Source organism: Camelus bactrianus, chromosome 18, assembly GCF_048773025.1.
Source record: "Camelus bactrianus isolate YW-2024 breed Bactrian camel chromosome 18, ASM4877302v1, whole genome shotgun sequence".
Lineage (NCBI taxonomy): Eukaryota > Metazoa > Chordata > Mammalia > Artiodactyla > Camelidae > Camelus > Camelus bactrianus.
The window spans coordinates 17,248,183-17,272,231 of NC_133556.1; the positions used below are offsets into that span (position 1 = coordinate 17,248,183).

The window sequence follows — 24,049 nt, forward strand, 5'->3', positions numbered from 1 at the left end:
AGGTTAACTGAAAACCTCTTATTAATAATTTGGGCCAAGTGCATTGTAGGTCTAATTACTTTATGAAAATTTTGTCTCCTAGACAATTTTATGTTCCCAGAATGTAGCAATAATGTATATTCCTTTGTCATGAAGAAAATAAGGAACTAGAATATTCTAAAACATCTCTGAAACCAAAAGAAGATCAAGTAAATGTATTTATGAAATTATAAGGAATTTAACACTCTAACTCATCTTTCACATGCCTGGTACTGGGCTCAGCATGATATATGGCAATTTAATGTAATCTTAAAATGGTACAGTTACCTACTGCAAAAATGCAAGCTTGTCTGCCACTTTATTACTAAAACGGTAAGATGTTGACAACAATTTAATACCCAAACAACATGTTATTTATGTGAGATAGCCACAGGAAAGTACTCTTTAATGCATTCAAGGAATTACCTACATGCAAACACTGTGAATGACCTACATGAAGACATGGGTAAGAACTCTGATACCATTTCAGAAGTGACCAGGAATTTAGAAGCAGTATTTACATCTGTCACCCAGCAATCCCACACCTACCTCAAAAATAGAAAGAACTCCTGTATTTCTTATCAATAAAGTGCCATGGGGTAAATAAAGCTGAGATAGATACTCATTTCCAGAGCTAGAACCAGTAAACCACTAACAACCAGTAAAAACATTAGACATGTAACTACAGATTATAAAACTTAACTAAATAATCTCAGATGTAAACATGGGATGTAGTAGTAAAGAGTAAACGAGAAGCTAACAGTGCATGTAGGTGTGGGGGGTAAGGGTGGCGTTGCTGGGTAGCAGATAAAAAATACTGAATAATTTTGGCTACTATATATGTGTAGTTAAAATCTCCATTAATTATGTCAGTAAATATCCAAACCATTGGAAGCGAGGAAAAAGGGGGGGGGAAATGACAAAACTTGATCTGTTCAACAGACACAGAGAATGCAGTAAAGAGAATTATTTCAAAATTGTGGTTACTATGAAATATAAAATCAGATGCCAAGCATAAGCCTCAAAGTATCCGTAATCACAATAAATGCAAATAGGTTAAATTCACTAGTTAATTAAAAGCTTTTTAAACAGGGTTAAGAAAAGAAAAACAAACTTAAAAAATATACTTTGCAAAAATCACTCCTGAAACAAAACAATACAGGAAAACTGGGGGGTAAAATACAGAGACAGATATACCACCAAGAAATGCTAACAAAATTTTGGAGAAAGCAATATTAATATCAGACTTTTAAAGTTCAAAGAGAAAAGCATTATAAAGAGATTTTGCATATCGATAAAAGAAACCAACTAAAAAGGTATCAACAGTTAAGAATCTTTATACACCAAATCTTGCTGTCAAAACATGTAAACCAAATAGAGACAGAAAAGAGAAAAACTGAAAAAGAGTAAAACCATATACTTTGAAATCAGGTAACAACTTTTTTGACAAACACCCATGGAGCAGTCATTAAAAATGTGCGTGCACACACACACACACACCCCATTCAGCACTAAAGAAAACACCAATTACAAAAAGTAGGAATACAGATAATATTTCTAGATTACAGTGCGATCATACCAAAACACTAGCAAATAAAACTGCCTTAAATAAATTTTGAGTTGAAGAGGAAGTAAATACCAAAGTTGTACGGTTAGCAAAAAAATAAAAGTGAAAACAATATACCTAATAAATTTTAAGATACGGCTAAATCAGTGCTCAAAGAAAAATTCAGTCTTAATTATTCTCAACAAATAAGAATGAATGTCAAACAACCAACTCAAGTTAGAAATCAAACTAAAAGAAGCAGAAAGAAGGAATCAGTAAAGAAAAAGTAGAAACCAATGACTTTAAAAGTGAACCAATAAATCCAAGGCAGGGTTCTATGAAAAAAGTAAAATACTAGTTAAAAATTTTAAAAATTAAATTTTTTAAAGAAAATGGAAAAAAATGAGGTGATTTTCTAAAATTAAGATATTTCTTTAGGCTCAACTCTGTAATTTTAAAAACTGGAGGGAATTACTTAACACTGATCCCAGAAGAAGCAGGAAAACTAGATTAATTTGCGTAGAAGAAATGGAGAAATTTAAGAAATCATCCATCAGGATCAGACAGTTTGATTAATACTACCATGCATTATTTTTCATATTTTTAAAACTACCATACTTTTAAGAAACATGTATGTTAGTCAAATGCTATCTAAACTGCTGCAGAGTACAGTATATGATGGAACACCAACATTAACTGTTACCAATAAATCAGACAAAATTTTAGTAATCCCAAACAATGGAGGAAGGAAAAGAAGAAATATAAATAGTACTGGGAATATAAAAAGACAACTTTAAATGCAGCACCAAAAAAACGGCCATAGACAGCACGGAAATTAATGGGTATGACTGAGTTCCAACAAAACTTCATACAGAAGAACAGGCAGTGGACCAGATGTGACCTGCAGGCCATAGTTCTCTGGCCTCTGCTTTGTAAAATATAATTTATCAAACTGAGCTCACAGAGGAGTAAAGGATCCTACAGTATAGTAACAGCAGAAAACATTGAAAAGATGCTCCAAGAGTTACCTCTCTAAAAAGTTCTCAGCCCAGAACACTTTACAGGGAACATGTAAATAAAAATCTTCAAGAAACATATATCAACCTTACATAAACTGTTCCAGAACAAAGCAGCACAGGCTGGATTCAAATCTTGGGCACTATCAAGAACACCAAAGATCTTTTGTGTATGTGGGTTACATCTATAGCTATTCAACATACTAGAAATTTAAACAGAAAATTTCTAAAATATTTATTAATTCATTAAAAATATCTTTACATATTAAAATAAATGTTTTTTGAAAAACAACTATTTTCCAAAAGTGGAAGAAAGAAGCATGCACTGTTTTACATTTTGTGCAAATCTCTTTAATATCTGGCTTAACAGAAGGCAGGTGGAGTCTCTTATTTACGTCTGCATCAAATGTGCTGTGTGATTTGCACATGATGTAGCCTCTAGGAGACTCTACTATATACTCATGAGAGAATAAATGTGAACAAGATGAATAAAGTCTTTCTATTATTTTTAAAACAGATCTGAGCTTGTAGATCTCATGAAAGGTTCAGGAAGTCTCTCAGGAATCCATATAAACTATGAAAACCACTGCTATAGGAATGCAGCTGAAAATATGGTTCTAGAATTCATTAAGTTTGAACTAAAACCCTGGATTTAGAATTCTTTTTCGGGTAGAAAAAGAAGCCATGGAAGTTGTAGAATAAGAAATGGCAAGGCTTAAAGAAGAGAAATAATGCCAAAAATAAGTTGTAACTGCCACAGAAGTATGAGAGGTCGTTTATGTTAGTAAACGGCCTCACCATCTGGTTACTAAACAGGGCTGTCTTCCTCAGAGTTCCCCTATCCCTCCAGATCTAGTCACTCAACAGGTCCGACAGATCTCCTCGATATAATTCATATGCATCCTTGTATTTCCAATGTCACGGTGTGATTTAGGCCCTCATCAATTTATTCTTGCAAAAACCTCCTAACTGGTCTCCTTGGCTTAAGTGTTGATCCCACCCACCCTCTCTTTCACCCTTTCTCAAAATCTATCATCTCTCTACCCCAAGTTATCTAAATTATTATTAAAGTGCTCTCAGAATTAATCTAAAGTCCTTAGCATGGCCCCTATCTGCCACTTTTCCAGATTTATATCCTGTAACATCTGTACACATTTCCTTCTCTTCTACATCAAGTTATCTGCAATTCTCCAAAAGGAACCATGCTCTTTCATACTCCTTTTGCCTAAAATGCCTTGATACCTTTCGTGCAGATCTTTTTGCCCACTACCTTTCCTAGGAAACAATTAATCCAACGCCCTCCCAACCCCCAACCCAAGATTCAAGATCCCAGAAGCTATTTATGACAATCAACTTCCCCTCCTCCACTCCTGTAAAACTCTCATGCATTCCTTACAGGGCATGTGCTCTCTAAGTGCTGGTTTCTTTCTTTTTCTTTTTTTCCCCCTCCTTTTATCACTGGCATTCCCAGCATCAAGCACATCATCAAGAACTACAGGTTGAATGAACAACTTAAGAACTGTCAGCATATATGAGATGACTGAATCCGAAGAATAATTCAGAATGATACTGAGAATGAAATACTGTGGAACACTAACATTCAAGAGGCTGAACAATCAAGAACCAGTGAGGCAGGAGAAAGAATGATCAAGAGAGAGAGAAAGAATAAGGGCAATGATGGCAGTTGGGTAGTGTGCTGTAGAACAACTCACAGGTGACAAACCTCTGCTCTAAAAAGAAATCTCGAGCCAGTTTCCAGAGAGCAAGATAAGTTCAGTTAATACGATCATTAATGTGGGAAAACATCCTAATCAGCCGTAACATCCCATTATCCATATGAACAGAAAAGTATTTTTACAGGATTATTATTTCATTCAGCTGGTATAAAATATACATACCCACTACAATTTTTTCTTTTTACATTTTACATAGTCCATGTCATGGTCTTTCGCAGTTTAAAGGAGATAGGCCAAATTTAAATTGGCCCAGAAATAAACATTTTTTTAAATTTTTGAGAACAGGAAAATTAATCAAAGAATTTAAATCCACATCTTCCTGAACTGCACTCCAAATCAAGACTTTGTGAAACAATACCAAGTAAATTAATTTTTGCTACTTTTATGCATTTCCTAATATTTCTTCTGTAAAAATATCCTTTCACTCTGTAAACCTAAAACTGTTCTAAAAAATAGCCTATTAATTAAAAAAATACCATAGCAATTGTTTTAACATTCTAGTAAAAAATGAAGGATGAGATAATTCAATATCCAAAGTTCTAAATATATCAAGCTCTAAATTTGTAAAAATAAATGTTGTTATGGTACTCTTATTCATTAATAGTGAAAATTATTCTAAATTAATATTTGTTTCTTTAAAGTAACATTTAAGATGCTATTTTAATACATTCATATCAGAAAAATACAGGGAAAAAAATGAATGAACTTAAATACAAACCAGCCTTCTTGTATTACTATTAAACTCCCCAAAACATCAATTACCATGCCTTAATACCCCAAGACCTTCCTTTATTAGCCTTCTGAAGTCTACAATTTAGTTTGCATAATAGTTTTCATATCGGCTACACTGTAAATCTTCTAAAATTAATGGCATAAATAATCAGCATAGTACACAAAATGCCATTTTAAGACATGGTTTCACTTCAGTAGAATGAAATATCAAATTGCCCTCCAGAAAATAAAAAAACACATATAGATTTGCACTTGAATTCTTACTAAGTATACACAGAATACAGAGTGTTTGGGGAAAATTTTAAGTTCATCTAGAATTACTATTTATAATCTCAACACTATCATTACAACAAAAAAATAAAAGTCAAGATCTTTGAAGACAAGATGGCATGTACCAATGAAAACACTTCAGAAAACAAAACTGTTCAATGATATTTTTAAAAAATTAGTGTCATGCATGGATAAACAGTCTTTAAAATCTTTATTGTAACTGTTTATCAGGCAACATCATAAATATTTATCTCTCTTCTTATTAATGTTTCCAATATGTAATTATAATCTCTTTAAGCTTAAATTCTCTAATCAATCATTCCAGCTGCTGTGCTGAAAAAACGAGGTAGCTTTGTAGTGAAAATAGTATTCACTTTAAAGAATCTGTGCCTCACGTTCAGAAGGAATGCACAACAAGTATGGGTAGAATCCATTCTTCCATCTTTCCTGATGAATAGCAACAGCATTATCACACTGAGGGGCAAGATTTTTAAAAGGCACAAACCTGATGAAAACTTCAAAGCAGATTAGAAAATTCTCTATACTAAGAAAGTCCAAAGAAAGGTTTCCAATTTTTGTTGCATTCCCATTCTGCAGCTTTCAGGAGAAAATGGAGGAAAGGAGCAGCACCATTCACCCGCCACAGAAGTACTACTTGCCAACTTCCCCTGTATTTGAGGCCCAAAAACTTGAATTCCACCTTCTTATATTTTAAGAGGGTGATAGGCAGGAGGGGAAAGAAACAGCTGGTTGAAAAAAGAGCAGTTCTATTCAATTAAGATGAGCTTCTAACTCAAATTTATTTAAAACGTGGCCAAATGTACCAGTATAAAAATCCTCTTCTTGCTATCATTAATACGCACACTAGACGACTTAGTAATATACTTCCCTTGTATAATATACATTCCCTGTTCTGGGATGCTGAAAGGCACAGAGGGGGAAGCCCAGCTTTTAAGTTGATACAGACACAGTGCTATAATTTTCATTTTGGATAAATCGCTGCAGTTTTAAGTGCCACTAGTCAATCTGCTAAATACCTAAATCCTTGACAATCCATCCTGCTAAACCTTAGCAAGTCAGATTGCATAGATGTTTGAGAACTTTAAAGATAAGACTTAAAAACCAATGTGAATTGTAACAAACTGTATTTATATTTTATACAGGTACAAGCAAATCTTAGTATTTGTTTAAAAGTGCCTAAGAAAGAAAAAATACCAAGCAGCAAGATACACACAATCAGTTCAAAATTAGATATCAAATTTAAAAGACATTAAATTGAATTCACTTAGTTTTAATTCACTTCAAAATCATAGAAAAATCAGAAATACACTTTTTCCTGGGTCTTAGGGAGGCACCTGACTCTGCTTCAAGGACCTCATCCTACCCCAAATCTCCCATCTCAAATTGCCAACACAAAGAGAAACATAGCTGATTTGTCTCTCTGCAATCCTTCAGGTTTAGATCACTGAATAAAGTATTTTGCCGAGCTTCATTAATGAAATTCTGGGTGAAACCACCCTATTAACAATTCTGCTCTTCAGCAAAATAACCTGAGGCAAGGTGTTCTAACGCGCAGCTCTTCTTTAAGAAACAGAGGATACCCACACAATGTTTACATTATGGTATTTCCAAGATCTTTGGTTAATCTGTCCATCAAATCTTGTCCAAATACATGAGATGCAGAAAAGTGGGATGATGAAAGATCTATTTTTTTGCAGAGGCACATGCTTTAAAAGAAAAAAAAAGTAAGATCGCCCTCAAGTCTCTTTTTCATAACTTAACAATTCTACAAGTGATCCCCAAATTTATTTAATTACAAGGGCCATAGGGCCCTTGTTTAAAACAAAACAAAACAGAACAAATTCTTTAAGCCTCACAAATCTACTAAATCACTCAGTCTCTTTTTAAAAAACAAGTATCACATGTGGTTCTCCTGTCCAAGTAAACCTGGAAAACTATTCTACTATATACTGTACCAACATCCAGAAGACTTCTGACTTCCATTTGACTCTAAAAAAGATAATACCTAACAATTCAACCAGAAGTTAGTGACAGGGACAACAAAAACAGTCCCAAACATAAACACATTGAAATTAAAAAAAAAAAATTAAGAAGGGTAACAAAAGTATATAATAAAGGAATTGTCATAAATCACTGAGATACAAATTATTTAAGAAATACAGAACGAATAGCTGATTTTTTTAATTAGATAAAAGTTCCAAATATATAAAAATGAAGTTCAGATAAACAGCTAACACTATACTATGCTGAATTTTTTAAAAGCTTTTAGAAAATACAGGCAAAACTTTTTCTAAAATCTGGAAATGGTAGGTTTTCTCACCATAAAAATAGGTCAAGAAATAAAAAAGTTCAAAATTGTTAAGTTTGAGCAAATAAAATTATGCAGCTTTAAAATAAATTTTTTTTATTTTTTCAAGGGGGTGTGTGTGTGTGTGTGTGTGTGTGTGTTTATTTCAAATTAAAAGGCAAACTGGAAAATATCTCTCCTTTGGAACAAGTTAAAGGGATCCATTCCCTCCCCTCCCATGTCCCACCCCAATTTTCCCTAACCAAAGGGAAAAAGGTACTGTTTTGGGTTAAGGCTAAGCCTAACATAGGAAAGCATTCAACAGAGTCACTGGAGTTTAGGACCAGAGTTTAAGCTAAGAATATAAACGTCACTTAATTCTGCTTTCCTGTTTCTGAACATATTTTTGCATCTTCTGCATACTTATCTCCTATAGGGTTTGACATTTAGATATTTCTGCCTGGCATTTTATCCTCAGACTCAAACATATGATACAGTCCATAATCTTAGAAATATTTGTGTCAAACACATCAGATGGAACGTCAATGAGCTTATTATATAAAAAGCTCATGTAAATAGATAACAAAAACTCTAGGCCCAGGAGGTAAATGGGCAGAGAAGAATGGGCAATTCATAAGAGCAAAAAAGTACAAGTAATTAAACATATGACATCCCATTTTACCAATAAAGAAATAAATATACCAAAACAATAAAATACGAATTTTGGCCTGACAAAAATTTTGAAGATAACATATCCTATTCTCATGCTGCAAGACATACTCCTTGCGCTATAGCAGAGACACTGCACTGTGATTCACACATGCTGGGTTGGGTTCTACTTTAATGAGAGGAAAAAGCAAGTCATCGTCTGGGTGAGGAGGAACTCTGAAATGACTGGGGAAATGGCTAGTATGTTGTTTCAAGGGACTGAAAGGTTGCTAGGATACTGCAAAACCACAGTCGTGGAAGTTAAAATTTACCACGTATCAGCTGGATTCTAGGCAATTTACCTAATATCTCTCTATCCCCACCATGATTCTATGCATTTGAGTTATTTCAATTTTACCAATAAGGCAACTAAGGCTCAGAAGAAGGCTGCCCATGATTAAACAGAGCTAAAATTTAAAACTAAATCTGACCCCCAAATCAATGTTCCTCCTAGCATAAATTTGCATCTGATTTGTAAGAGCAAAATCAAACTCTCCAAAAATACAGGAATGACTAATTCTGGCTTAACGACTTTGAAAGCTACAAAATTTATAATTTTTTCTAACCGGTATCTAAAATAATAAGTTATCTATTACATATTCTGCATCTACTACTCTCCAGCTCCAGTGATTTACGTTCTATATGTCACTTCATCCCCAAATTAAGTAGCCTGGATTATATCCTTTTAAGAGTCAAGCTGACAGAGGTTAGGGCACTTGCTCAGGGTCATAGACATAAGAACTACAATGGCAGTATTCAAATCCAAGTTTTTCTGACTCACAAGCCTGGACTTCTAGCCACTATGTTATGTTTATGCTAAAATTCCAACATTATCTTTAGTATATGATCCAGCACTTTTTGCTTCTGGAAAAATGCTGCCTTTTTAAGTACCACTTTATCAGGCGCACTTGCTCTGAGGCTACAGCACCGAGAGGCTCTCACTCAGCAGGCATTCTGAAGCACAGCTACTATTCTTAATACAATTACAAGTATATGAAAGTGAAGTTATGATATATCATGTGTTTTTCCTACTCTGGAGCTTTCTCCTACGTGGTTATAACTGATAAAGCTATTCCTGCTAATCCATCCTGATTTCTACTTCAAAATTTAAACCAGAAGACTCCTGATTTGCTTGCTTTCTTTGAAACTGAAGACCTAATTGTTGCCAAGGTAGAATATATCTCAAGGCTCAAGACACAACCCCAGGACACTCCCACAAGCCTCCAACAACTATGGGCTCACCAGTCTCCAAGTCTGGTTTCTGACAACAGTTTACTCTATTAACTGCATTAACCTCTGCTTTTCTCCTTTCTATTTCCTGTCTCCTTTGTCTTGCTCCAGCTTCATCATAAACATCTGAAATCACAAAATCTTTCCTTTTTTTTGGGGGGGGGGGTTTATTTATTTATTTTTAATGGAGGTACTGGGGACCGAACCCAGGATCTTGTGCATGCTAAGCATGCACTCTACCACTGAGCTGTATACCCTTCCCTCTTCATTTCTACTTATTTTAGTAATTTATTACTTATAAGCAAACACATCTACATTTAGTAGAAATGAAATAGTTCTTACCTAAAACAAAAACGGCTCCTTAGCATTCTTCATAACCTCGTTGAGTACATAAATCTAGATTTACATGTATAAATCTATATAAATCATTTTCTTTTCTCAATAGGAGAAAAGGAAAAATTTTAACTCTGATATACTTAAAAATAATTTTACTGACTACTTCCCATGGAAATAGGTCATTTTCCCCCCTCCTGTTAGTGCATAGCTACAAATCTTCCCTGTTACACAGCTCAAAAACATCTTCATAGAAAGAAACACATTAGCCATTAGTAAATTCTTAACAAGTAAGAACCTCTGCTTCTTCAAAGAGATCAAACATTTGCCTTCAAAATCTCTCATAAAGCCAAAGTACCATCACGGCACATTTGAAATCAGGACCTGGTCTTCCAAATATTACTTAATACCTATCTGTAGTACAAAAGTCATGTTTCTACTATGCATACCGTGGAGAAAAACACTGAACCGAGCCCCAGTTCTAATAGCAGAACCTGCCAACCTATGTGACAGAAATAGGTTACAAGTGCGCTGAGGGACATCTCACTTCAGGGTCTGGGTGACCAGACTCCACTGGGACTGTCATCTTCAGTGTGAGCCAGCCACTTCTGTTTACCCTAACAGCCCCACAAATGTCATTTCCTACATGTGCCATTATGTGAACAAGGTTAGGCAACGTGCTTCAAGTCACAATCCCTCAGCTTTCTCCTCTGAAAATCCTATGCAGTACAGTAATCCTTTGTGAATCCACTGAAGTTCCTTAATTTCATTATTGTAGGAGGTTTTGTGATTGAGAAACTTAAGATCTCATGGAGAAAACAGAGTGGTAAGCTGAGACCACATGTAAATACATCTACCTTTACCAAACTAAAACAAAGATGAGAACGGAAGCACCAAGGGGACAAGGACTTACGAGTCTGTTTTGTTCACGCGCCACAACGACCACAACAGTGCATGAAACAGGGTCAGCACACAATAAATATCTCATGAATGTTAAACAGTTCTTGAAAAGCTGACCATGTCAAACATCAAGAAGTTGTCAAATCTTTCCTGATTCAAAAAATGATGCTGATAAAAGAGTTTTTTATTTATTTCTTTGTGCTCAGTCAAAAGGGAAATACCATAACATCTGTTAAAAGATCTTTCTGGAATATTTTTAAAATATGTATTGTTTTAGTTCATTCACTGAATATTATTAAAGCATGGGCAATGGCGTAGCCCCCCCTATTTTGTCTTCCGTGTAACTAACTAATTACATGGCTGTTTTCAAAGAAAAAGAAGCAGGTACAGCCCAGTGGAGTTAGCCGTCAAACCCTGACTCAGGAACTAATCAGCTGCACAACCAACAAGCAAGTTACTTAGCTTTTCTTAGCCCCAGTCTCACCTGTAAGTGGTGACAGAACTGCCCTCAGAGAGCTGCTGAAGGGACTATTACACTGTGCTGGTGCACACTGATGAAGCCCTATTCCTGTATTAGTCATTTTAAAAAATCCACCGCCATGAAGTCTCACAGTTCCCTGCCTGCTGCCCTGGCCCTTTTCCCGAGTCCCCACACATTTCCCAAAAAGCTGCTCGAGTACAGTGTTCTGAATCACCGGTACCTATGCATTATTTAGAGTACCTCCTTGATTAAGTGAAGTAAATATAACGCACAGTGCATGCAGCAAAGGAAGTGCTCAGAGTTTGCTATCATGATGTCTCCAGCATGATTTGACATGCAGCTGATTTAACAGCTCTTGAATTGAATTTTCTGATAATTCTCTAGATCAATGGATTTAAGTACTGAAATTGTGTCTGACAGAAAAACAAATAGTAAGGCCAGAAGTGAGTAAGAATAATGGTTTCTAATTGTGGCAGGAACAAAACTGTGCTGTAAATGTTGATTCAGTTTTCATGAGTTTTTAATTAATCCAGAAAGAGAACAGCAGTAATAAACTATGCTTCCCTGTGTAATCAGCAGAAAACAAAAACTCTGTATCACACTCTCTCTATTCCTGCTTCCATGCCAGGCTCCCCTCATCTCCTTAAGGAGCTCTAGGGTTTGTTATTCTCTGAAATACAGCTTGCTTATGAAATCACCTGAAAAAAGCACTGGCATGATCAATCAATTGATCGATTGATCAACCAATGGGTATATTGAAAAATAAATATTAGCTGTCAAAAGTTAACAGTGCTTCTTCTTTTGCAAGGAATGTACAATCAGTATGCTTCCAAAACAAGCCACTGTTAGAACTGAAAAGCTGTTTTTTAAAAAATGACTATTAATCTTGATGGAGTTCCCAACCACTCCTTCCTTGCCTTAACAATACACAAGGTCAAAGGGCATCTTAAAATTTATCCACCTATTCTTATATCTCACCATAAATTTTTCAACATTTCACTCCCCTACTGTTACAAAGACATACTCATAATATATATATTTTTAAAAGGTGTTTCAAATATTCTATTCTAACATTCAAGTAGTTATGCTCCTTATAGTTTTTCAAAGTTCAAATCACAAGAATAAAATTTTCAACAATTTCATTGTGTCACTCATCATACTGGTCCACATTTTTATCAGATGAAGCATGAGTCCACTGCACAAAGAAATAAACATCAAAGTGTCTTCATATAAACTGGTCAATAATTTACTTCAACTTATGATACTTTACAAAAATCCAACTTTTACAAGAACAGTTTCATCACTGAATGACAGAAACATCAGTAGGTATCATTTAATCAGGAATGGCAGTAGCCTCAGAAAAGAAACAGCCCATTAAGGTAGAACTCTACAGGGAGTGCTGAACCTAACCAGTTATGCTCAGTCTGAGCACTAAAATCTTGACTCTTAACAACAAGAAGGCTCTAGAGCTATGTGGTCCAATAAAATTACAAATGCATTCCTCAGTCACATTAGCCACATTTCAAGTCCTTAACAGTCACATGGGACTATACCTAGGCTTTATACTGACTATAATACAGAAAGACAAAAATGATGTTGACAGTATAAACTATGATTCTGAATCAAGTGAATTTCCCTGATTTTTAGATGCTGGCATCAATTATATTTAAAGAACAAGAATAAAAACACCGTGTGGAGACCATAGGAGATTGGGGAGACATGACAACAAAACAAATTATCTTGCACTGGATCCTAGAACAGAAAAAAGTTAATGGAAGAACTGGAGTTCAGTAATACCAACGCATGTTAGTTTCTTAGTTTCGACAAATGTACCACAGAAACGTAAGATGTTAATAATAGGGAACGGGGTGAGGTCTATATGGGAACTCTCTATTCTATCTTTTCAAATTGTTGTAATCATAAATTATTACAAAATAAAGTTTAGTAAAAAACAACTGTGTGGACTGAACCCGTCCCATAAGCCTCCAATTTGTAATCTAATCACTGAGGCCAAAACCCTAAACATCACACAGGTACTATACACACCATGAAAATAAATACATTTTCGTGAATCAGAATAAGCATGACCAAGTATGAAGGGAGCTGCCATCTAAAAAAAAAAAAAAAAAAAAAAAGGATGAAGTAAAATAGTTGATAAAACAACACGAGGCATTTTGAAGTGACTTTCATATACTCAGCCTAACATTCTCAGAACTGTGGAAAATCTGAAAACAAGAAGATTCAAATATGCTCATATTTTAATATATGGATGTAAAAGAATGATTTGGAAAGGATATAAACAGTAGGTACTCAAAGATTATGCTGAAGAAACAAATATCCATGGACCAGTCAAAAATCTAAGACAGACCAGAACTGAGTGCCCCAGTCCAACATGCATCACAACATCCTAAGAAATCAGAAAGACGGGGATCAACGGCAGTTGGAGGGATCCCTTAGAAGACGAGTTCTGAAAGGCATCCTTAGCCAAGAAGTTGGGATCAAAAAGAAACAGAAATAAACACGAAAAAGATAAGAATGATCTGAAAAGTATAAAGGAATGATGGATGGGAAACAAGCTGCTTAGATTATGGGAGGTCATACTAAAGAGGGCCTTAAAAGCTAACCAGAGGAGTTTGGTTTTGAAGCCAAGTCACAGGAACAACTTAACATTCCTATCCAGGAGAGTGACGTGAGTAAAGTGGAGTTTTAAGAAAATTAATTTGGTCATGTGCCTACTAAATCAATTTGACAGTGTTACTTCCTACATCATTCCATGTCCCTATAACTTTCATAGACACCCAGACTCAGCCAGAATATCACCTTCAATTCCTCTTCTGATCTCATCAGTTGCCAATCCTCACACATCTGTCATCCATCTCTTACCTCTACTGCCAAGACCTCCATTCAAGTCCTCATTACCCTCTCTGTTCCTTCTCTTCCCTCTCTGGTACTGCTTCTATTTGGTTCCTAAAGTGCAGCTTATGACCATGACCTCTAAATGCAAAAACCTTTGCCGGCTCTCCAATCTAACTAGCATGAAGCCCTCTGGTTCCCCCTACCTCCAGGCCTATTATCTTCTGCCACTTCCCTGCAATACCCCCATACTCATTCTCTGAATATTCCCTCTCCTTGTCCACTTGCCTCCTCTGCTCAGTATTTTTGTTCTGTTAGCTCCATCTTTCAACCAACACTATCCATGTAAGTGACTGACAGATTTTTTTAAAAAAAAGAATGAAAAACCAAATGATTCTACCCTCTACTCAAGCTCTTCAGTGACTCCTAGTTGCCTATAAAGGTCTGAGCTCCTTGGTACACATAGCATATAAGGCCCTGGCCCCTACCTATCTCCTTCAGAAAAACCCTTCAATGCTGCCCATTTATCACTGGGTACTTAATGCTCTAGGAATACCACCATTGCATATAACACCACATTATTTCTTGTCCCTGTGCCTTCAATCAGCTGATCCTGTTGCCATTTCATTCTTTCTTCGACTGGCTGTTTCATCTTTTAAGACTCACAATCTTAAGGAGGTCTTCCCTAATCCGCTGTGTTAGGCTAATTATTGTTCCTCTGTGCTCTGAAGACAACTCAGGCACCTTTAACCAAATCGCACTGTACCACATTGTGTTTGGGTACATCCCTCCACTGACACTCTTTCTCCAGTAAAATATGAACTATGACTGTTCTTTTTCACTCTTACACAACCGCACCTAATAAATGTTACCTTAACCAATGCTGACCTCTAGTAAAAGCAGGCAGTTTTGCCTACAGGTATCAACCAAATGCAGAGATTATACTTTTGGTATAGCTTAAGTAAAACTTCAGAATCCTCAGGCCTAACAAGTTCAGCGTCTGAGAGCCCTATACCTTTCATTACCAGGTAGTCAACTCCTGGGAGGGCGAAGAACTCCTGACGCAGGATCTGAGCGGAATTAGGTTCCTGTCTCCTTACTACCCTGAAGTCTTTTGCGTGGCACGCACTGGGGGCTGTTCAACCTGACCACAAGGTTAGCAGTCCACCATCCTCAGTGATGCTACGGAATGGATGTCCGCGTCTGCCTACAAGGAGGAGTGGGGGCAGTAGTGTACAGAGAACAAAGAACAAAGTCCTGGAGGCAGCTCTAGACAAGAAGACTTTTGGGTGGAAAACTGAAGGAAAAGGTACATGTGCTCAAAAATTCAAATCAAGGGAGTACGCTAGGAAGTGGTGTTTATCCTAGGAAGACAGCTGTTAAGGGAGGTCTTGGGACAGTGTATTTTTAAAGTGATAATATACACTATAATAAACCATAAACCCCAAAAGATGACTCCAAGGTGATGTCACTGAAGAAGTCTGCCCCCCCCCTCTGTTCCTTTCATGCTCTTCTCTCCCATCCTGGAGGTGAATAAAAATGCATATCAACAACCTTGCTTTAATGAAAAAACGAATAAAAAATAGCTTTAAACAACGTACCTTTGATTTTTTGTTCAGTGGCCTAAAATAAAAACAAACAAACAAAAAACAATGTAAATATGAAACTGAAAGAAATGGACTGTTATGATAAAATGCTCATATATTACTACTATATAAGACATACACATTCTTATTAAATAAGGAATTTGTCATTTAGATGAACTACATAGGAAAAGATATGCAAAGAGCATGCTTTTCCCATAGATGTGCCCCATTGTCCTGATACAATGTTTATTAATAAAATTTTAAAAACTGTTTTAGACACAAAGCAGAGAAGACACCATTGCATGACAGTATATAATAATAAATAAAAATGGAACTGTACTTTTCTCATCATTTAGTTTTAAAGTGATTTCTTTATAACTGTCACCTTTACCTTTAATGGATCAAATGAGTTTTGAATATGTTTAAATGCCTTTAAAAACTCTTGTTTCAAATGATAAAAGGTGAGTTAAGTTTTCTGGAAGAAAAGCTGCTTAATTGCTTTGGTCAAATTAGTAATAATTTAACTCCTGGAAGTTGGGTTGCTATGGTTAAATATAGTTAACTTTTAAGTGGTAAAAACTTTCAAACATGTTTGCCGCTTCTGACACATCTGACAATTCAATTAAAATTAGTGTGTTCCGAAGCTAAAGTGACACGGGCCCTGCTTTCCCCTGCCTACCCCTACGTCCACTGTCTCTGACACAACAGGGAGCGGGGCTTGAGAGAGCAGAGCTGCCTCAAGGTGACTAGCTCAAACTTCAAGGGCCTCAAAAAAGAACTGACTATAGATGGAGGCCACAATGGAAAAATCAACTTTTTGATTACGCCCAATTGTGTGGGAGTCCTAAAAAATTTGATACAAGGATAGGCAGGGAGGTGAGGAGAGACTGAATAATTAGTAACCCGTAACAAGTAATTATTTCTAAACGTAAAGCTTTTCTTAACTGTCACAGGGTGTGATAATTCATTTTGCTTAGGCATATTAAGTTACCAAAAACACCATTTTAAAAGTTATATCATAGAACTATATGGTAAAGAATTATATGGTAAAGAACTATATTACCCTAATGCTGAAGCCACACCAAACATCAATCTTCCCTTGGAGAGCCAGAGAATCAATGTAGGCACTGAAGTGCTTTACCAAGGTTTAGAGTACTAACGATATGTAAAATAATGGAGGCCCATCTTTTACTTTATATGGATCAAAAATTTAAAAAAAAATTGATGGAAGGACAATGGCAAAAGACCAGTCAACTAGCTTGAACACTTAATTTATTTCCGGGAGAAATCATTTTTAAAATCTGGTAGTAGAAAAATAGTCGTATTAGAGAGAACTCGGTATGAGAATACTTTCATGTATTATAAGCATCATGTCAAACAATAAGATACATAATTTTCTGAAGCCAAAAAAAAAATCAACACAAAAATTATTCTGCATGTTGAAAACAGATTTTGTGTGTTGTTTTGGGTTTTTGTTTTTCTTTTTTTTTACCTCTCCTGGTCTCTTTCACAGTTTACTTCCAAAGGAAACTAGAATACAGTACATAGAAGCCATGACCACATCACTAAATCACAAGATACACAGTGCTGCTCTTCTAGGCCTTACAACATAAAAGATATCTACCCTGCAACTCCTCTGGAAAACAAACTAACTCCATGTTGCTTCAGAACAATGGTCAACCTCATTCAGTACTGTGCCATCTACAGAGGGCAGCAGCAAGGAGACACTCAGAGTCTGCCCATCAGAACACTGACTAATACAGTGAAAGAATGTAAGTGATAGAACTCAAGAGCTCCCGATGATGAGGAAATGGAACTGACAGAGTTCTATTTTTTTTAAATAGGCTTTTGTGAGTTGGTCCAGGGACCTCATATATTATTCAAACTATTCAAAAGAGGATTTTCCAAGTGGGGTCAGTGATTTTAAGAGTATCTGTCTGCACTTCTAAGTGATAGCCACTATCTTCACGCAGCTACTGAGCACTGAAGTATAGCTAGTCTGAACTGATGTGTGTAAAACACACAACCAGATTTCTATTATTTAGTATTTTAAAAAGAAGGTAAATTACCTCACTGATAATATTTTATACTCATTACATGTTAAAACACAAATATGTTGCATATACTGCTACATAAAATGTATTAAAATTAACTTCAGCTTTTTTAAAAAACACTTTTAAATGACCTTGTCATTTAAACCCTCTAGGTCTGTTTCCTAATTCCTCAAATGGAAGAGAGGAGGAAAAAAAAAAAAAATTGTACTGCTTACCTTTCCATGGCTATTATGAGCCTCAAATAAAATATAATATAAATAAAATAAATATAAAATTTCCTTTCTAGAAAAGTAGTACTGTTTAAATGTGAGGTGTCATTGTAGATCCTCTTGTACAACAGAAATAAAGGACTCTGGCAAATTGAGAAGTAAAATTATTTCCATTTTGAACATTTTTTTTCTAAAAGTAAACAAACAAAAATCCTGAGCTGTGATGCCACAAGCAATTATGAAATTGCTTCAATCTCTTAGCGAAGGCATCAGACAAGAGGCGGATACCCAGCATGCCAAGCGCTTTGTTTCTGTCAGGCTTTGTACCACTCGTCCCAATTCCCTGATCCCCAAGTATCCCTCAGTGGTTAAGAGCTCACAGTCTGAAGCCAGACTGCCTGGCTTTGAATCCTGGCTCCACCATTTACGGTGTGACCTTGGTCAAAATTAGTTAACTCCTCTAAAGCTTGGTTTCCTCATCTATAAGACAGGAACAAAAACACCTACATAAGAGTTGCTGTGGGGCTAAAAGGATTTAACTCAAAGAGCTTGGCGGGGGAGGAAACAAGAGCGCATGCCTAGGACAGCACAGCGCCTAGCATACAGGAAGCGTTCAACAGATATTACCTGGCGCAGCCAGTGCAGCAGTCAGCCCCACTTGCCCACGCTTTGACTCCTTTCTCTCGCACTTGGAAATGACCTGATTCACTCATTCCCAGTTCCCACGTCTTGCTTTTTTCTTTTTCTAATCATCTAAATGTCTTAACAGTGCCAGGTATTAGAAACTAACATTAGGAATAAAGAATTTACTAGTTAAATTCACCTATTTTAAATGAGATAATTAGTGGTCAGAGACCACTTCTATCATTTCTTAGCAAGCAGCACACAGTCTAGAACTCAGGTCTGCTTAATAAGTTAAAAAAAAAAAAAAAAAAAAAAAAAAAAAAAAAAAGGAAAAGAGAATAGTAAGCTGAAACAGGGGCCAGAACTGAAAAGACAACACCTAACTTCCCTAGATGAGTACAACGGTCTAGGCTGGTTATACTTCCACCTAGGTTACGAGAAAATTCACTACTTACACTGCTGAATATGACTCAAGGTCTCAGATCAAAACGGTCTTCGGGAGACGTGACTAGTACATACTAAAATTTCCAAAAGAGAGGAATGAAGTCGGAGGTTTTCTACAGCCTAAATCTCATGTAAACTTGAATTGAGTACATTTAAATCCACAAAGCCTTTCATAAAAATCCCTTCAAGAGCTTAATACAGTAACAAAAATACCCATGAACACTGACTAAACATTCTCAACACCGGAAGATCCCAATAATCTGTTGTCGCTTCCCTCCAACCCTCAGCCATTACATGCTTTCTAGGAACTACAACCACATGCTTAAAGTTTATGCTAAATTATCCCCCTGTAATTAACCTATTTCTCATCCTTTTTTCCTCCTCACTGCATTTCCCTCAAGATTCCTTCTAGAAATTTCTTCTAAGAACAGAACCTAGAGACAAATCCATGGTAACAGCCTACTGCTATTATTTATTGCCCTTTTTAAAGTACAGAAACTACATTCCTGTGTTATTATCAAATTACTTTCTATGCCTTAGAATCAGGAGAGAAGCAAATAGCTGTAATTCTTAGATGTGAAATAGAAGGCTTAAAAAAAATTACAAAGCCATCCAGTCACTGATTTCCATTATTAACTAGAGATGTACTAGGACTGAGATATAATTTTAAAACTGTAATTCTGTGTAAAAAATTTTTAGAGGAATTTAAATTTATATTTAACTAATAGATAAAATGAGAAAAACTATCATAGTGTAAATAGTGCAGTGAGCTTTGTTTGGTGTCTAATTGTTTCTATAAGGGGTTGTTACCTGTTTTTTTTTTATTCAAAATAGAAATTAGCTTCTGGTCTGAATTTAAATTTCTTTAGAAGATGACCGTGGTTATTAGGAACTGTTAAATCTACGTTTTCTGCATTCATGGCATAAAGAAACTTTAAATGCCTTATAAAAATGGCCATAATATATTATTTCTAGCTTTAAAGTTCATCTTTAGTTTGTGAAAATAAAGCAGAAGTATAAGATAATGTTCTGTAACAAAAGAATAAAGCGACAGCACCAAGTTTTGGAAAAACACCAGCTAGGGGAATTAAAAGATTTCAGTTCTATTCCTAGTTCTGTCATCCTGATAGTAATACTCAACTCATTTTAATGCTTGGGTTCCTTGTATATAAAATGAATGGATTAAAACAGGTAGTATCTGAAGTCTTTCTCAGAAACAAAAAATATACAGTTTTTTTTAAAGTATTCATGGATTACATAAAATGGGCAGATTGTTTTGACCGCAGTGAATTCACGTTTCAACATTTACATAAGTGGGCCTGCCTCCCTAGCTCACGTAGATGTGTCTCCTACCTGGATACACCTGTTGGCTCCTACTACAGACAAAGGACAAGCTAGAGGAAACTTGTCTTAAAACTCCTGTGACTCACAATCTTTCATATGGGCTATAAGTGTGCCAACTTGGGAGATTTTTCCTTTTGTTTTGTTTTTTAAGAGCTATCTGGTAACAGCCTACAGAAATACCAGCTGTCCTCACTTCGCCAATGGGTTGCATCCAAATTCAGTTGTAAGCTGGTTATTTAGAACTTGGAGAACAGTCTTATTTACAGTGGCAGTTTAGTCTACTAAACTTAACATTTTTTAGTGGTATTAAATATTCCTTTATATTATGTTCAGTGGCTAGATATTTTTGTCTATAGGATACATAAGAATATCTATCAATGATGAAGATCTAGCAAAAGAAAAAAAACTCCCCAAATCTCTAAGCCTCTGATGATGGTTCTAGCGGGAAATAGTTGGGGTGAGACTGGAACCATACGGTGAGGCAGGGATGAAGTGGTAAAGAGTATGAAGAACTGTCACTTCTGATTTGGTGAGAAGCCAAATAGCACAAAAATCATCATTTGTGTGTTAAAGACACTGGCTTGGTGACTTAGATTTGGTTATGGAAGAATATAAAGATTAACTTTGACAATTAGAGTCATTATATATGTTTCAACAAAACTGTACTCACATTACACATTTTAAAAACAAAGTATCTAAAACCTTAAAAGTTCTCATCATAAGAAAAAAATTCCCCAACTATGTACAGATATAATTGTTAACTAGACTTACTGCAGTGATCATTTCACAATACATACAAATATTGAATCATATTCTACACATGAAACTACCATAATGTTGTATGTCAATTATACTCAATTAAAAAAAAGCACAGTATTTAAAGAATCATTCAAGTGACTCCTTTCTTTTGTAGAATTTCCTCAGTAAACAGAGCAAATTCAAATAAATATGCTTCATTATATGACAACTTATGGCCTCTTCTCTAAGGCCTCTTTAACCATTTCATATGCATCCTGACTTACCAGCTAAATCCTGAACTCCTTAGAAGTAGGGATCAGCAGGGCCTAATACATCACCCAGATGCTTGCCAAACTAACGATTCTACGTAAAGTATACCCAAGCATCTTCCTCAATAAATCTCAAGCTTCTTAGCGGATCTTTTCATTAAGTACTGGACTTCACACCACAAAACAAGAATCTGATGTCTTATCCCAACCTTAGACTTACAGAGAATGAAACTTTTTCATAACAAAGCCTGAGCAAAGACTGATCAAACTGCAAAGACCATCCCATACCAAGAGGCCTCTGACAGAGGCCTAAGGCAACACCAATGCCAAAACTGTATACTAGAAACCTATTCCAAGTCCTATGACAATTACCAGTGCATCTCTTCCCAGTCACTCCTGAGTAACTACAAGGCCAATAACAAGGGCCACCTAGTGTATCAACGCATCTCATCACTCTTAATCCTCCAGTTCTCCACAGTGCTCTGTACTCTGCCCCTCCCCAGTTTGCTTGCGTGATCACACCCCAAACCCTGCAAGTACAGAACTGAATTGTATTTCTTTTCACCTTGCCAGGTATCCCTTGTTAACTGCTCCCAAAATGTACTTAGCCACTCAGCCTGGAACCTAAGAGTCAACGTAGGTTACCCTTCCTTCACACCCTTTCAACAAATTCTGTGGATTCTTTTAATAGTCCCTTTACCAGTATCTCAGTCTCTAGTTTCTACCCCTTCCAATCCAATTCCACAATTTGCCAAGGTAAACATTCCAAACTATAAATTTTTATGTCACTCTACTAAAATGTCTTCAGTGTTTTCCCCAACACCCACTGGCTAAAATGGGAAAAGCACCAAGAGCTAGGACCAACCTCACCGGTCTCAGCCCCTGACATTTCTGTATTTGGCTTCTTCCCACCACCTCCTCATCTCCAATCAAAATCCGTACTTTAACACACACAGTCTAGAGATGCTTAGCTCCAAGTTTACGCTGCTAGAATTATTTTCTATTCTGCTTCTTATTCACTTGGCTCATTTCTATTCCAAGAAAATTTCGCTGTCCCTCTGCCCCATTTCAGGCCAAGTTAAGCACTTCTCTCTGGCTGAACAGTTCTCTCCCTGCCACAGTTTTGTACCCTGTTTTTTTTCCTACTAAATAATGTGGAGGCAAGTATGTTGCTACAGTCTGTATCCAGTTCCTAGCACAAAATAGGTATATATTAAAAACTACAGTCATCATTTTTCATTAGAATACAGACATGGAACAGTAGTTTCACTGGGTCTTTTAGAACATTTTTAAGATCCTTGAAACCTTGATACAGGAGATGCATGTCCAGCTTAGTTAACTGTCATCAGCCTTTAATATTAATTTGCAAAAATCTTTATAATTATAGACATAACTTCCACTTTTCTGCCATTTGTGTTGCTTGATTACATTTTTTGATAATGTATTGGCTAGAGATCTTTTGCAGCAATTATGTCTTAGGCTTATTTTTAAATATTCTAATGTAATCTGCAAATATAAAAAGTGAGCTAAAGAGAAAAGGAAACTGACATTTTATTTCCTATTGTGTTTGCTATTTTTTATGATTTCATTTTCTATTATGTGTATTATTATGTGTACATATTACCTTGTTTAATTCAACTTTCACTTTACAAAACGTAAGAAAACTGAGGCCCAGAGAGGCTAAATAAAGTTAAAGGCCACATCGTTCTGTATGCTATAGTGGAGAGCCAGATTTCAAATCCTCTCTATGCAGCTACAAATTCCACGCTCTTCTCACTTATAAATAATGTAAAATGATGTAAGTATTATGAAAACCTAAGAATATCTAATTGAAAAATAAAGACCTATACAAAGCACTTACCTTTGAAAAAAAGGATTGGCAAGATTAAATATGCATTAAATTGTACACACTTAGCAAGTTACAATATATGCATATTCAAAGACATTAAATATTAAAATAAATCTCCACTAAAGTTAAAACATTAAGTCAAATGTTTTAAATAATCCAGTAAGAGTAATTTTCTTTTTTAATCTATGTTTAAACTGCTTAATGTAAATAATTAGTTTATACATATACTACCTTCTTTTGAGCAGCTTCCTTCTTTTTCTTGTCGTCTTTTTTCTTTTTCTTTTCTTCCATCAACTGTTCTTCTTCTTGCACTAAATCCCTGAACCACACAGTTGCAATTAACTTTCCCAAAATGTATTAAGAAATAAAAATAATGTTGCATACAGATTCATTTTTACTCTTATTAGAAAGTAAAGACATGGCAAATTATTCTTTTATCATTTTTTCATTGAAATAAAACATAACTTGCAACCTCAATCTAACTATATAGCCACTATACAGTATTTTTCTTTAGTAAGTCACAATCAGTGGAGCTTTTTATTTTAAAGTTATATCAAGGAAGGCAACCTAAAGTTAGCAAATTTTACACTGGGACATAAGCAACTCCCTCCAATTCTAGAATGTAAACATCATCTCATGAGCAGTCACCTTGCTTCTGGCCCCAATTATCAATTAGTGGCTAATGGCAATGCCTGGAACATCTCCCAAAGTCCTCTCCTGCCCAGGTACCTGGGGGTATCTTCAGCCCTCCTTCCTCTAAAAAGCTTTGTAACTATTTTTAGAACACAACTTATTCATAAA

General features: G+C 35.7%; 1 protein-coding gene across 12 annotated transcripts in view; it reads right to left on the bottom strand.

Moving 5' to 3' along the window:
- Positions 1-24,049, bottom strand: part of TNRC6A (trinucleotide repeat containing adaptor 6A) — a 91,891-nt gene that overhangs the window by 47,053 nt on the left and 20,789 nt on the right. For 10 of the 12 annotated variants that reach the window (XR_012500326.1, XM_074346183.1, XM_074346182.1 and 7 more), the window contains exons 3-4: positions 23,480-23,567; positions 15,733-15,754 (exon numbers count right to left, since the gene is read on the bottom strand). The exons of 1 other annotated variant lie outside the window; for it this stretch is intronic. Coding sequence is in view for 9 of the 11 variants with exons in the window: in XM_074346183.1 (XP_074202284.1) it covers positions 15,733-15,754; positions 23,480-23,567 (110 nt within the window). In the remaining 2 variants the exon portion in view is untranslated. The remainder of the gene's footprint in view (positions 1-15,732; positions 15,755-23,479; positions 23,568-24,049) is intronic. One more of the 12 variants, XM_074346192.1, reaches the window with a different exon arrangement.